This window comes from Canis lupus, chromosome 34 (assembly GCF_011100685.1).
Source record: "Canis lupus familiaris isolate Mischka breed German Shepherd chromosome 34, alternate assembly UU_Cfam_GSD_1.0, whole genome shotgun sequence".
NCBI lineage: Eukaryota > Metazoa > Chordata > Mammalia > Carnivora > Canidae > Canis > Canis lupus.
Window position 1 is genome coordinate 22,751,504 of NC_049255.1, and position 16,022 is coordinate 22,767,525.

Below are 16,022 nucleotides of genomic sequence, written 5' to 3' on the forward strand. Positions count from 1 at the left end.
GAGGATAAGAAAAGGATGATTTGATTTTGAGTAATAAGCAATGCAGCTCTAATTGGGTACCTTAAATGCTTTCATATTTCTGCTTAAGGTGATTTTCTACCAGCGTGAAATGTTCTCCTTCGCAGACAGTTGATGGAGGAGCTGAGTCATGCCTGACTATACTTAATAAGACAGAGGCAGCTAATGCCTGAGGGAGCTGCCTTCGAGGACAAGCTGACATTTTTGACTTCTCTGCTTTTTGAAAGTGGGTGTTGTGAGGGAAAGTTGAGTGTTGAAGATAGCTTCAGAGCCTCCATTGGAAACATGACTAGATAATGACACTCTAATTCAGACAGATGTGATCTGCCCCATTGCCTCTTGGCTGTGACATGTGCCTTCTGATGCTGGGAACTGCTAATCAAGGATTTTATGCTCCTCATTAAAGAGACCCAGTTTGTTCCACTTTATATTAACTAGTGCCCACCCACCGCAACTCCAGTGTTTTCCCTGAAAAACTGCCTTGATTTTACAATTTTAAGATTCAGGCTAGGAAACATTCCTGAAATTCACTATTATTATAAGCCCATTATCCTGTAGAGATTAGAGATCATTGTTTTTTTTACCTTCTTACATATTATACATGAAAATTCTGGGCACAAGAAAAGAGAAATTACTTGGTTACAGTCAGGGTTAAATTTTAGACTCTGGAATGAGGCAGACCTGTGTGAGAATCCTCTCTCACATACTTCCTATGGTTAAAAGATAAACTTAGACATATTAAAAATGTTGAATTTATTTGAGCAAATATCAATTTGAAAAAGGCAGCACCAAACTGGAAGTGGTTGAGAGCACTCCACCAACAGGAACTGGGGGCAAGACTTTTATAGAGAAGAGGCAGGAGCAAAGCAAGAAAATTGTTCGGTTGACTACAGCTGAAGCAGTTGCATTAGCTGAGAAAGTCTAGTTGACTGTGATCAATTTCCTGGTGTTTTGATTTTTTGACCTTGAGGCATTATAGGCTTAGACTTTGGTTTGCTTAGGTAGTCTGCTAAGGCATTAAAACCACCTCAGTCTAATGGTCTCCTTGTTTAATTAATTTAACTCTGTGTAGTCATGTAGATATTCTTTCTCTTACCTAAGACTCACAATCCTCATTTATTAAATGGGGACAATAATAAAACTATCTGAAAGAGTGGTTATGAGAATTGAAAGAGATCATAAAAATATATTACTTAATACCTGGCATATAGGAAGCATTGCCTATTAGGTGGTGGGTGTGGTACTACTACTACTAATGGTGGTCACACTGACAGACGTAGAACAAGAATTTAGGTCTCCTGACCCTATCTTATTATTCTCTATGGAGGATACTGCAAAATGTACCTCAGGAACTATAGTTAGTGTCAGGGAGGTTTAAAGAGATCTTTCTGAAATTGCATCCCTATATTCAAAGAGAAGCTCAGTAGCTAGTTTGGTATAAGACAGAAGGAAAGAACATGGTTTGAGACATTTGTTAGCATAAAGAATCAATGTAAGTGGGAAGAATTGAGGGAAGAGATTATATATAAGGTTTCTAAACTGGAAACCAAAGGACTAAGCATCATACCAGAGAGCCTAAGAGGGTTAATGAAGAAAGGACTGACTCTGGGAGGGTTACTGGTTCTGGATTCAGAGAGCTCTGCTGCCCACTAGCACCATGACTTTCTCAAATCATTCCTGAGCCTCTCTTTCCAAACTCCAAAATGGAGGCAACAATGCCTCCTTCTGTGATCAAAGAATATAATGTGTCTAAAACTGCCAGGTAAAATATAAATTATTGTGGGTTCTGTTAACAGTTATGGATTTGTGGTGTGCCTTGATGGCTCAGTCATTAAACGTCTGCCTTCAGCTCAGGTCATGATCCCAGGGTCCTGGGGTCGAGCTCCATGTTGGGCTCCTTGCTTAGCATAGAGCTTGCTTCTCCTTCCCTCTGCTACTCCCCCTATTTGTGTTCTCTCTCTCTTTCTCTCTCTCTGTTTAAATAAATAAAATCTTAAAAAAACAGTTATGGATTTGTAATCTTGGATGGGATATCATAGAGTGAAGAAGGCAATGATTTTTAAGTGATGAGTTTGGAACATTTTCTTGCCTCTCAGAGTATGGAAACAATAAGCTGCGTTTCTTATCAGCCACCTTAATTCTCAATTTCTCCAAAAGGCAGGGAACTATAGCATTGGGAGGCTGAAAATGCCTAGAGATGAACATTCTGGACTGAACAGTTTTGCCTTGGGATTTATACCTGAATAAACATGTACTTTCAGAGATATATAGACCTGGACAGCTTTACTTGTACCATGAAGCTCCTAAAAGCCATTGTGCATTGTGGCAGTGACAGTAGACCCCTTTCCTGATTTTGAACCAATTTCTCTTACTGTCATTTTTCTACTTTCTAGTAATTGTTTTGCTTTTTTTTTTTTTCCAATGGCAGACCAGTGGTGTATGGCGCCTGTGGGCAAGTATGGAGAGGGAACATGTGTGTCAGAGGAAAGAGGGCTAACAATTGGAAGGATAGTATAGAAGCCATTCTACATTTTGATTTCCTTAAACTGCTTTTACTCCATATGTGAAAAGTTTCTTCTCCTGTTTTGCTTCCTAAACTGTAAGAGCTCTGGAGTTCAGAAAAGTTCATCTGAGGTTTCCCCTTTCTCTTCAACACTAAATATAGTAGAAGCAAATGTCTTTAACTTTAAGATTATAGTGAGTTGATTGTGTATTAATTGTACTTAAAAACAAACAAATTGAATGTAAATATAGGTATAAAAATTCAACCTCTGGGGCACCTGAATGTCTCAGTGGTTAAGCATCTGTCTTTGGCTCAGGCTGTGATCCTAGGATCCTGGGATCGAGTCCCACATGGGGCTCACCACAGGGAGTCTGCTTCTCCCTCTGCCTATGTCTGCCTCTGTGTGTGTGTGTGTGTGTGTGTGTGTGTGTGTGTCTCATGAATAAATAAACAAAATCTTTTTAAAAATTAAAAATTAAAAAATTAAAATTCAACCTGTGACATACTGGGGGAAAAGAGAAGCGGACTGATGTGAGTGCAGTGAAACTCTCTTTCATAGTTGGTTGTACAGACAAAAAGTTACATGTGACACAGGGCAAATAACTAGGAACCAAGAAGGTTTCATCCCACCTCTGCTGCTTTCCCTCAGGCTCTCCTTCACCCCTCTGGGCTCAGAGTCTAATCTGTATGATGTGTCATGTTGCTGGGTGATTCAGAAGGCCTCCTTCCAGTTCCAATGTGTAGCAGTTTTCTAAGGTACAAAGTGTACTATAGGACACTTAAATATTTAGAAATGGGAACCATGGTCATATCTTGGCCTTTGTCTTCCCAGGACCTGTTCCTCCCCTTAGGAACTGACACTGTTCGTTAGCTGAGTTGCCACTGAAAACCCAGCCACTCAGAACTCCTCCCTTGTGGATTCTTCATCGTTCACGGCCAGACATCTCCCCAAACCCCATTGCTTATGCTCTTGGCTTCTGATGTTTGCTTCACCTGATTTCCTCTCAGAATTTTTTGTCTTCTGCTTGTCACTACCAGCCCTCAAGAAAAATCTACATGCTTGACACATTATTAATATTGAATGAGACTGTACTGGCATTTCACAGGTGATGCTTCTCTTAAATGCAGTGGCAGGATTGTAGCCTGTGTCTCTTCCTGGCAAGTGATGAAGATCTCAAACGCCCTTTTACTCCAGGCAATTTTCCTGAGAATTGCTGGGGAGGTTGCTGGCAAGGCTCACAAGATGTGCTTTTCCTGTGGCTTTGTAGTTGTGTGTAGAATACGGCTGCAAGTCTTGAAGCAGAGGAACCGTATAGCTCCTAATTGAGTACATCCCTTCATGTCCTTTCACTGAACAAGCCTTCCTGAACCTCCAGTTGAGAAGTCAGATGTGGGGATGGAGGGTGCAAAGACCCATTGAGTACCTAGAGGGCTTTATATTTCCATCACGTGATTGAGGGGAAAAGTGATTGCGCTAGCTATCTTCACTAATTAAGTCAGTCCACACCTTCTGCATTTTAGGACTCAAATCTTAATTTTGTGATTTCTGTCCCTGTCTCTGGTAAAATGCAATTAAAACCCACAAACAAAAACACCTGAATGAATAAGAAATGAATAAGAATTCATTTTCCTTGCTGTTTATTTTTCTAGGTCTTAATTCCCTCATCAGTAAAAACATAATAGTTGTGGATAAAATTTATCAAGTTCATACTGTGCACTTGAGCATGTGGTATTTTAGTGTATGACTTTTATTTTTTACCCCTGCCAACACTTCTATGTGGTAGGAGCTTTCATTGGCTTTGTGTTTTATTATAAATTACATATTACACTTTAAGAAACAGGATCCTTCTTTCTGGGTGCCTAAAGTATGGTCCATATAACCACCTCCTTTGTTTTCAACCTCAAGGACAAGATCCACATATTAGCGTTTTTACCTGTAGAATGAGAGGGAGGAAGAGAATAACTGTGTGGCTTGATCACACAGAATGCATGCAAAGTTATCTTCTATGGTCCACTATTAATATTATTTGCTCCAGTATTCTGAGGTTTGGCTTTATTTATTTATTTATTTATTTTTTTTTTTTGCCTATTTGATCCTCTGCTTTGAAGAGGAATATAATACTGTACTATTCATATTCCCGATCCGACTGGGAGTGTTTCTGCAGATATGTATTTGGAATATATATTTTACCCAGATGATGTAGTAGAAAAGGACATGACATTTGGATTGAAAAGAAGTGATTCTGTACTTGCCACTCGTGAGCTCAATGTCATTTATCAAGTTAGCTCTCTGGGCTTAGTTGCCCTGTTTGTAAAATGAAAGGGTTGTTCTAAATATTTTTAAAATTGCCTCATAGTCTAATGCCCTTGAACACTGTTAGTGGTAAGCCCCCATAGGTTAAATGTTAACATTTTGGGGGGCACATTCAGTTTGAAATTGGCCATACTCAGTTTGAAATTAAGAAAGGAATGTTATATTAATAATAGTGAGGACCACTGAACAGCTCTCTGCTAAATACTTTAAAAGCACTGTCTCTAATCATCAAATCAGCCTTCTTGACACATGGGAACATTTAACTTACTTGCAAGCACTCACGTGGCTAGGAAGTGACAGGACAAGGATTTGAACTAGGATTGTCAGACTCCAGAGACTAGCTACTTTGTACCAACGGAAAGTCATTTCAGAATAGAAGAGACTTGGTTTGGTCCTCCCCATCTCTATCATAGATTGTTGGCCCATGTCATAGACCTGTTTTTATTTTCTTTTTTTTTTTTATTTATTTACTTATGATAGTCACAGAGAGAGAGAGAGGCAGAGACACAGGCAGAGGGAGAAGCAGGCTCCATGCACCGGGAGCCCGACCTGGGATTCGATCCTGGGTCTCCAGGATCGCGCCCTGGGTCAAAGGCAGGCGCTAAACCGCTGCGCCACCCAGGGATCCCGACCTGTTTTTATTTTTAGCTTCATTCACTCATCTGTGGTATGGGCTATTACGAGCTATTCTATTGCCAATGGACACTATGCCAGATCTAAGATCCGAATGTTCTGGGATTCTTTGATAACGTGTGGGATACCTTTACTTCCAATGCCAATGATCTGTTTTGTGAATGGAAATCTGAAGGCAGAGACCATGTTTTTCCCTACATTTTGTTTATAGCCGCTAGCACTCATAGGGCCCTGAATTAATATTATGTAATAATGAAAATAGGCAAAAGCTGCTTGATTATTATATGAGAATGGTAATTGGATCTTTACATCTTAATAATAGATTAGAAAAGATTTCTTGGTGGGGGGGCATTAAAAAACAACAACAACAACTAGCTAATGACTGCTTAGAGTTTCCCCAGTGTACTGTGCCACTCTTGACATAAGCCAGTTTATTTATTTTCACAACAGCCCTGCAAAGAAAATCATTCCCTTTAGCCGCATGATGATGCTCATTACAGTGAATTTTTTTAAAAGAAAATAATGGAACCATGGTACAGAGGTGGCACACCCAGAATCCACTTTTTAGCCTGCTAACCCCTGCTGCAACTTTGATGAGAGAAGCAGAGCCTTTTGTAGGTGGCTATTAGATGATGCTACTTCATGTTCTTCCTCATAGTGCACAGCAGCAGGAAGGGGGGGCTGTTGGACCCTTCTTGGACATTAACACACCATGATTAAGGGTCTTTTTATTGGAGCTTCGAAAACCAGTTGTGAACTGACTTCATGGAGACAAGAAAGAGCCTGCAGACCTTTCTTAGTTCCTCTCGATCTAGGGGCTGGAAAATTCTCTGGAGGCCCTGGGGTTTTTCCTCACATCCTCTGCCAGGAGGCAAACTTTTCATGGTACTCCTGTTCCCGAACTCAGAGAGGAATCTCCACATGACAGAGATTGCATGAAAACCCAACAGATCAGAGATCCAGGTGTACTGGCCCTGCAACGATAATTAGGCTCTGGAATATTCCAACTCTCAGACATCCTTTAGATAATTTGGTTTTGTAACTCTTAAGTATCGCCTACAACCATGTGTGTTTGGAACTTAAACGTCATAGATTTGGTTTTTGCATCAGTGAGAGTTCATTTTCCTTTTTTATCTCTTCCTTTTCATTATTTTATTTATTTTCCCATTTGCCTGGTTAATTATTTTCTCCATATATATTATATATATAATATATATATAATTTTTTATATATTTTTTTAAGCCGGCCAGACCCATCCCTTGTAATTGATAGCAAGTAGCAGTCTTTAGGACAGTGTGAAGATGAATGTCCAGTGCTGCAGAGAGGAGCAACACACAGTTGGAAATAAAACATGTTCTAGGAACGAACTCTAATGACACCTGCAAAATTGAAGCTGTTTCTTGTGGATCCCCCACTCTGGGCCCCCCGTCAACCAGCTTTCTGAATTTGGCATTCTTTCCTTATCTGGCAAATCTCATTATCTGCTCAGGGCTATTTCTTATTTCCTTCAAATTACTCAATCAGGAAAACTCCCTTTTTCGGTGGGAGTGAGGTATGTCTAATTATCTGGTCCAGGAAAACCATCTGCCGAGTTATTAGCCCTGTGTTGTTGAACAGCACAAGCGACGTGAGGATGTCTGATGGATGCTCACAGCCCTCCAACTCTTCCTCCCCCACCCCTAACTTCTTTCTCTTCTTTTGATAGCTTAGTTGACAACCACAGAATTTTGGAAACATTTTCCAGACTTTTGCTTGAGTAGCTCTCCCTTCAATAAAAATTATGTTTTAATGGTATATTTTTCTACTTATAGCATACTCTAGGAAATGTAGTTGGTAGATTTTTAAAAAAACTGGTTGTTTACTATAGAACATTGCTAGAAAAATAGCCTGGTATTTTAAATATTTTTCCATTGAAGGACAAGTAAAGAATATATGAGGACACCTGAATGGCTCAGAGGTTGAGTGTCTGCCTTTGGCTCAGGTCGTGACCCCGGGGTCCTGGGATCGAGTTCCGCATTAGGCTCCCTGCAGCGAACCTGCTTCTCCTTCTTCCTGTGTCTCTGCCTCTCTCTGTGTGTCTCTCATGAATGAATAAATATGATCTTTAAAAAAGAGAGAAAAGAATATATATTTTATTTATTTTTTTATAAATTTATTTTTTATTGGTGTTCAATTTTCCAACATATAGAATAACACCCAGTGCTCATCCCATCAAGTGCCCGCCTCAGTGCCCGTCACCAAGCACCCCCACCCCCCGCCCACCTCCCCTTCCACCCCCCCTAGTTCATTTCCCAGAGTTAGGAGTCTCTCATGTTCTGTCTCCCTTTCTGATATTTCCCACTCATTATATATATTTTAAATGTAAAGAATCAAAGAGACATAGACTTACAGGGTATAGATACCTCAAAAATTGTTCAACGACCTGCCAACTTTAACAGATGAAACAAGACATTGTTATCCTTTAGTATGATTTCCAGTTCTGAATAAGGAGACACAAAACAACAGTGGTTTAAACTAATACATAGCTAATGTTAATATGCTTAGGACGAAGCTGAGGATCTTGTTAAACTGTAGATTCTGATTCAGCTAATCTGGGTGGGGCAGATTTGCAGTTCTGACGAGCTCTCAGGAGGCTGATGGTGCTGGTGGCTTGGGGACCACACTCGGAGTAGCAAGGATATATAGAAGTTTATTTCTCATGTAAAATCTAGAGCTAGAGAATTCAGGCCTAGTAAGGCAGCACCTTATGTTACTCCTTTCACTTTGCCATTCCACCATTTGTTGGGTGTGGGCCCTGTTCTTATGGCCCGTGATGTAGCATCCACGTTCCAAGTAGTAGGATGAGAGAAATGAGATGGTAGGAGGAGCATAGGAAACAAAGGAAGACACCAGCACCTCTCAAGAACAGTTTGTGGAATTTATTGCATGAAATTTCAAACACATGCCATTGGTCAGAACTTTGTCACCTGAGCACGTCCCATTGAGAGGAAAGCTTGGGAAAGGCAGCCTTTATTCTGAACGGCTATGTACCTGGAGGAAAATTCTCATACTTTTGAAGAAAGGGAGTGTGCAGACGTGCTAAATGGGACATGTCTAGCAGTCTCCTCCTAGGCAAGAAAATGGCATTCCACAGATTAATTGTGACTAATAGGTGTATAGAACTTCACAGTTGCTATAGTACTTTATGCTTTAGGCTCATTCATTTTTCATAACTACTCTGTAGTATGAGCTTGGATTTCTGGTTTGGGAAGCTGAGGTTCATAATGGGTGAGGGACTTAGCCTGACAACCCTCTTTCAAATTGCATGCTCCTCCTTCTTCCATCTTCCCCCTCCCTCATTCCTGATCCCTCTTACCGTGTTTTATGTGCTTCTTTGTTCCATTGACTTATCTTCTGGTATACTATCTATTTACTTGCTGTGTTAGCTATTTATTGTCAGCCTTCCTGTGTTAGAAGGTGAGCTCCACGAGACCTGTGCTTTGTTCACTAGCATATTCTGAGCATCTACTTTAGCACTTGCCACATGGCAGGGTACTCAATCTGTAGTTTTTAAATGAATCAACAAAGCCATAAGGTATCAAAGCCCGCCTTTGATCACCTCTGTTATCCTCCACGGTAATGCTCTGTGCTCGGTGCCACATGCCTCTTCTATCGGGGTTCCTGCTAATGTTTCAGGGTCTGGCACTCCTAGATCTTGCCTCAGATACTTGCCCACACTTACCTTGTTGACTTACTCTTTGTCATCATGCTGGTCATTCAACATTGCTCACACCTTGGATTCTCCCTGGATCACTGTCCCAGGCTGACGTTTCCTGGGAAGCCACGCATACCACTAGAAAAACAACATTAAGCAAAAACTATAAGAATGGATTATAAAACCAGCCTTTCCATTCTACTTAGCCTTTGCCCTCAGACCTAGATAAGATTACTTAGAATGTACTGATGGGGCAGTTTTTAAAATGCAATGAGTTACAGTTGAGGATAAAAAAGCATTGCTTTGATCACAATCTGATCTCAGGACTACCATTTCCATCCCTACCTAATGCAATGTAATATAATCATATAACTGCTATGCTCGTACTTAGAAGCTTATTATAATAGTTGATTCATTCCACCAGGTATTTTCACTTAGTCTTTGTTTTTTTTCAAGATTGTCAACTTCTTGACAAGCAAGGACCTATTCAGATTTATTATGCAATCTTAGCCTAATATGTACTGAGCTCCTTTCATTCTACTGGGCCCTTTAATCCTCATTCAACACTCTAAGGCAGGCATGTCATACATGCAGAAACTGAGTCTGAGAGGAGAAGCATTTTGTCCAAGGTGATACGTCAAATAAGGGGTCCGTGGCATATAGTTACATATGGGACGTAATTCTGCCTCAGGTCTTCCAATATTTAAATCTTTTTCCTCTTTCTTTTCTATACCTGAGCTCCCTGAGTTTTTATGTCTCCATGTCTCTCTATCCCAGCACCGGGCACAGTGCCTTGCTCACGGCAGGTTCTGAATGAATATTTAATACATACAAATATACGAATAGCTTTCCTGTGGGAAATATCTTGCTTTGAATGTATGAGCGTAGATTTGGGACAAGCATCCTAGATCTATGTTCAGGCAGCTTTTATTTGTGCTACCACTCAGGCAAAAGTAAGTCAATTAATCTCTCTGTCTCCGTTTCCTGGCATGTAATGTGGGAATGGGCATGAAAGCCCAAGAGGGTGTTGTGAGATTAATTAGTTAAAATGTATACCCTGCTATATAAATGCTAATTGCTGTCAGGAGCGTGGGTTGGATTTTCCAGTGACTTGGCTTTGGGAGGCTGTGCACATTCCATTAGTCCTCTGTACCACCAAGCCTCAGCCTTAAGAAATCCTTTGGCTGAGGGAAATGATGATTTTGTGGCTCCGCATGTAGAGGGGCCAATTTAGAGAGGACTTCCACTGTGGAGTAAACTGGATAAGAAGGGACACTCCAAACAAAAAGGTAATTCCCTGTGCCAATAATTTGCTGAATTCCCTTTGCTGTTATTAGAGACAAATCTATTTGCATAACAGCCTTTTCCCCAGTCTTTTCTTCGGCTGAGGCCTGTGGTGAATCATATAATTAATTTGGTATTACATGACACTCCAGCCTGTTGCCATAGATTTTATTTTTATTTGTTCATTGACTAATTTAAAAAGCTCTGACAAAACACCCTCAGGTGGCTGGCGAGGGAGACTTAAAAACTCACAGAAACAAATTTCAAATGGGCAAATACCCCAAAGAAAAAACTTAAAAATAATAATAATAATAATAATAATAATAATACCTTTTCTGGCTAATGTTTAGGAATATTGGTATGTGTGTTTTCAAGCCCTATTGTAGAAGAGGCTGGTTCACTTTATACATATGTTTATTTGGCCCATGGAACATGCTGTAAGGGAGATACCTCGCAGGTGTAATGATTTCTTTTTCATTTTAAGATGAATTGCATTTAAATTTATTGAAATGATGTTAAGTCTCAGGAATCAGCCAAAAATCCTGGTAATTGATCTGTATTTAATCTTGAGTATGTAAGGGCGTTTAACAAATGCTATTTTAAAATGTGTCTGTGCTTGGTCTATCGAGTTATGTTATGAAAAGAAAATTCTACCTTCTTTTAATAGTCAAGATTGGAAATGCTAGTTACTATAACGATGTGTCCCCCAAATCTCAGTGATTTAACACCAGAGAAGTTGATTTTTCACTTAACCTGCTCCAAGTGGTGGCAGGGATCCAGGCTCCTTTCCTCTTGTGAGGCTACCCTATTCAAGCTTTTCTGGCCCTCAGGGTCTCCATGCAAGGCCAGGAGAAAGCTCAGAGATTATGCTGGGTGCTTCACATTAAACCATTTCTGGCCTCATTCATTGGCCAGAACCAAATCAAATGGCCCAGTTCAGTTGCTAAGGATGTGTATGCAGTCTCCACATGGGCCAAGGGAGACCAGGGTTCATGGACGCTTAGCCAGTCTCAGCCACACCTGCCCTCGTGGTCACCAAAGTTCCATTTCATCCTTCCTAAATTGGTGAGATGTCACACTAGCTTGTGGTTGAGATGTCACACTGGCTCTCTGTTCATCCCCCTTTTCAACTGTGCGTTCTCCTACTTTTACACAAGAAAAATTGACCTGTCACTTATCATCTCTCTTACTATGAATCATTCCCAGGACTGTAAAGACCTCCAGGGACCAAACAAAGTGACAATTTGTAATATTGGTGTCAGGAAGTCTCCTTTAATCAAAGTACCATTAACCCACAGAAGGGCTTCCTCTTTCTCTTCAGTTTACCAGTGTTCCTGTTAAGAGAACCATGGCGTGACACTGCTGTCGCCTGGCCCAAGTTGGGGCGATCCAAATTGAGATATATTAGAGAATAGGGCTGCAGGGAGAAGGATCATTTTCATTTAATTGCCTTACCTTGACCATCATCCAAATTTGGACAAACAGTGCAGAGCTCATGAGAGAGGCACCTTTAGGAACAGCAAGAAGAATATTTTTATGCAATGCAGAAGGCGGTAGCATCTTTGATTCAGATAACCAACAAAATGGTGAAGTTGCAGACACCTCAGCTGCCCAAATGCCTCTTGTTTTCCTTTTCTTTTAGGCAATCACATTATAATTCAAAAGTGAAATGACCGTCATGCCAAAGCATATTGATACAAATTTTGGAATTAAAAAATGAAATGGAGACTTTTTTTTCTAACAGAAAGTAAATACAATTAGGATGGTTAAACACTGAGAATGGCTTTGCCAATTGTGTTGCGTGCCAGATGTGCCCCCCTTCCTTTCCTACCTTCCTTTTTCTCTCCCTAATTATTATTTTAATGATATTCACAGCAGATCATTCACAGAGATTTTTTTTTTAACACCAATATACTAAAAGGCATATACAAAGATAATTCTTTCTGCCTGAACTTTGGTCACACCTATTAGCTCTCATCTTCAGGAGCCACCACTTTTAAGTATTTTATTTATTTCTTCTGGCATTTCCTATCTATATTTTGCTAATCAATTTGTGTATATTGTTATTTTTCATTTAGTCAACCCTGGGCATTATTTTGTTTACTTTTTAATTCTAGTAAATGAGACTTTTTCTGTCTTACATGGCCATCCCCTTGCCTTTCCCTATCTGTTGCTCTCTACATACTAATGTTACAGTATTTTGTTGAATCAATAATCAATTAATTAATATGCCTTCACATATTAATGAATTATGATTATGTTTACTTCCTTATTTTTGGAAGTTATTAATTGCCTTGCCTTCAGATGCTTACTTTGATTTGGATCTTTGGGTAAGTGTTTTTGTACTTTACAATTGCTTTTTAGCATAATTATCCACAGTGCTAATTTCACCAGATAATTTATTAGTTACAATTATTATTTTTTTTAATTGGAGATTTCCATTCCCTTCTACTTACACTGGTTCACCGCCAAACCCTGCTGCAGAGCTGTTAGCCTGGGATCTCCTTCATTGTTATTCTGGGGATTTCCTTGCCCTCTCTCTTGAATTAGATCCTCTCTTCCTTGATCCTGTAGTTTGCTTTTTTTTCCTCTCATTTTTGTAACAACAAATCCCTCAGAAGCCTCCTGATGAAGAGCATGTGGGAAGGAAAATTACTGAGTCTTAATGTGTCTGAGGATGCCACCTTCACACTTGATTGTTTCCATGGGTTTAGCTTCAAGGTTGGAAATCATTCCCTTCACCTACATTGCTTCATTATCTGCTAGTTTCTGGTCTTGTTTTGGCAACTTCCAGAACCATTCCGATTCCTATCTTTTGTATGTGATCATTTTTTGTGTCTCCTTTCGTACTGCCTTATAGTTTTTAGGATCTTGCCCTTTTCCACAATTTTAGAAAACATTTTTGTGGTGTAAGTCTATTTTCATTGACTTATTTAATTGATGGTTCTCTTCTGTTTTTTTGTTTTTTGTTTTTTCTATTGCTGTAGGAGGCATAGTCTTTGTGCTTTTGTATTTGCCAGGGCAGAAGAAAAAGGAGTGTGATAAAATATGCTCTAGCTCTTAAAATAATCAACACGTGACACTCACTAGAACCTATTGGCCAAAGTCAGTCACATGGCCTCTCCTTCTGAGGAGCAGAAGAGTACATTCTTACGCTCTGCCTGGGAAGAGAACCCGGAGATATTGGGTGAATAGCACTAGTGATTCCTCATCTTGGGGCTGGCAGTTCTTTCTGGGTCTTCCCAGTACTCTGAATTGCACATTGGTGTTCTCTAGCTATCTTTCACCTGCTGGTTTAGGATTTATCTGTTTGAATGGGCTGAGCTCATTACAGCTTGTCAATTTTGATGTTGTCACTGTCTTCTCACCTGTTCTTGCTGTTACTTGGGGTTATGTCTTGAAAAATTATTTTAGTTTTAGTGGAGTTTCAGAAAGGAGTGAAAATGGTTGCATATATTCAGTCTGACATATGTATCTGAAAAACTGTGGTTGTAATTTCCTACAAACTGAATGAGCTGATTCTGCAACTTTGTAGCTTTAATGAAAATGTATTTGAAGAAGCTGGTAAGATAGATGTTTTATTTAAAAAATTGCTATCATGTTTGTATTGGTGTGAACAACATCTTATCTTCCCAATTCTTTCTTTGCGTATTGGATTTTAAAATGTGTTTCTAAATAAATAAATAAACAAACAAACAAATAAATAAATAAAATAAAACGTGTTTCTAAATAAAAGCAGAGCAATTATAAATAATAGCAATTTGTTGAGTCTTGGAAAAGCCAGTCTGTTAAATTTCTCAGAAAACTGTTACTTACTTGGGATTTATTGCTTACACATCCTTCTGCAAGTCATAAAGCTTTAAATTCTTTGCTTTTATCAAAATTAAAGTAGCCACAAATTTAGTTGTTCTCTCAATTATCTGCTGCCACAAATATGTTGCCTTAACAAACAGCCATAAACTTTAGTGACAAACTTCATTTTATTTAGTTCATACATAGTTTTGCTCATGAATCAGTGATGATGTCTGTGCCTGGGCAGATCTAGCCCCCAAATCAGGAGACCTGGGGAGGATGGAGAATCTTGGAAGCTTGTCTTTTCAGTTATAATTTTCTCCTTAGAACCTCCTCTGCTTCCAGAGGAGGGAAAGAGCACATGACTTCTCTTTCAGGTGAGATTCTTCCCCATGCTGTATAGGATACAATAGGATCAAGCTATCAGATCAAATCATTACCCAAGAGGTAATCAAAAGATGATGTAGGAAGATGGAGAAATCATTTCTTCATAGCACAGGTTGCTATTCCATGCGGTTATTACAGAGAGGTTACTGAACATGACCAGACAAGGGAGATCCTGGAAAAGATTGGATGTTCTGAAAAGGTGTGTTCCCTGCAGATTTTTAAGATGAGATGACTCGTGGCTTTTTCTTTCTTTTTGATTATTCCAGAACGCTGCGATGACTGGGGACTAGATACCATGAGGCAGATCCAAGTGTTTGAAGATGAGCCAGCTCGCATCAAGTGCCCACTCTTTGAACACTTCTTGAAATACAACTACAGCACAGCCCATTCAGCTGGCCTTACTCTGATCTGGTATTGGACGAGGCAGGACCGGGACCTGGAGGAGCCAATTAACTTCCGCCTCCCTGACAACCGCATTAGTAAGGAGAAAGATGTGCTCTGGTTCCGACCCACCCTCCTCAATGACACGGGCAACTATACCTGCATGTTAAGGTAGCCTGATTCTTGGTGGTGACTTTCCCTTTTCCCTTTAGTTCCTGGGCTTTTATCTGGATGATGCATCTGTTGTGTAACTGGGGAAGGGAAGGAAACATCTAGAAAGAGTTACACTTTACCTCAGTGGCTTAGCAGAGGTTTCCTGAAAGAGGTGTGCAGAGAAAATGGTTGTGCTCCTGAGAACTTTTCTATTAGTGGGTTCCTTTTCAAACCCAGACATATACCGAGGTTATCTAATGGTGGAGCCTTGTTTATTTGTTCCTTTTCTCTCATATTAGAACCTGTCTGCCTTTCTGCCCCACCTGGAGGCAAGAATTTCCCTAGACAGTGAGCAAGGTGGAGAGCAGAACCACCTTTCAAAGTCCTTGGCACAGAATAAAGCCTTGGGATGCCTTACGGAAGAAAGAATTTGGGATATATCTAAAGCGTTTTTAGAACAATACCTTTCAAACCTTTTCACCAAAATTCCCCTACAAAGCAAATAAACACCTTATCACTGGGAATCTAAGAATATAATCCAAAGTATCCCGCTAATCCTGCAAAATTTATTTCAAATCCACTTGGTTTAATCTTGAAAGTTCATGCAGATTTTGCATTCTACTCTATAATATACCTTTACTTAGTCTTGTATTACCACAGATTAATATTGTTTTTACTCTGAAAAAAAAAACTTAAAAAAAACAGCTCCCTCTGAAGAATAATCATTTCAAGGCTTAGATCTTTGGCTCCTTTTTCCCCAAAGTCCCCTTTTAACTTCCAGGACTTACTTTGTTTTTTTTAAATTCCCATAAAAAAAAATATAGCTTATGGATTGTGGGTTTTGTTTTTTTTTTATACAGTGT

The 16,022-nt window shown here is 39.6% G+C and overlaps 1 protein-coding gene across 6 annotated transcripts in view; it reads left to right on the top strand.

Moving 5' to 3' along the window:
- IL1RAP (interleukin 1 receptor accessory protein) overlaps positions 1-16,022 on the top strand; it is a 127,962-nt gene that overhangs the window by 66,557 nt on the left and 45,383 nt on the right. For 5 of the 6 annotated variants that reach the window (XR_005383906.1, XR_005383905.1, XR_005383907.1 and 2 more), the window contains exon 3: positions 14,892-15,177. Coding sequence is in view for 3 of the 6 variants with exons in the window: in XM_038583694.1 (XP_038439622.1) it covers positions 14,892-15,177 (286 nt within the window). In the remaining 3 variants the exon portion in view is untranslated. Of the gene's footprint in view, positions 1-8,658; positions 8,736-14,891; positions 15,178-16,022 lie in introns of those variants that run through there. The other variant, XM_038583695.1, reaches the window with a different exon arrangement.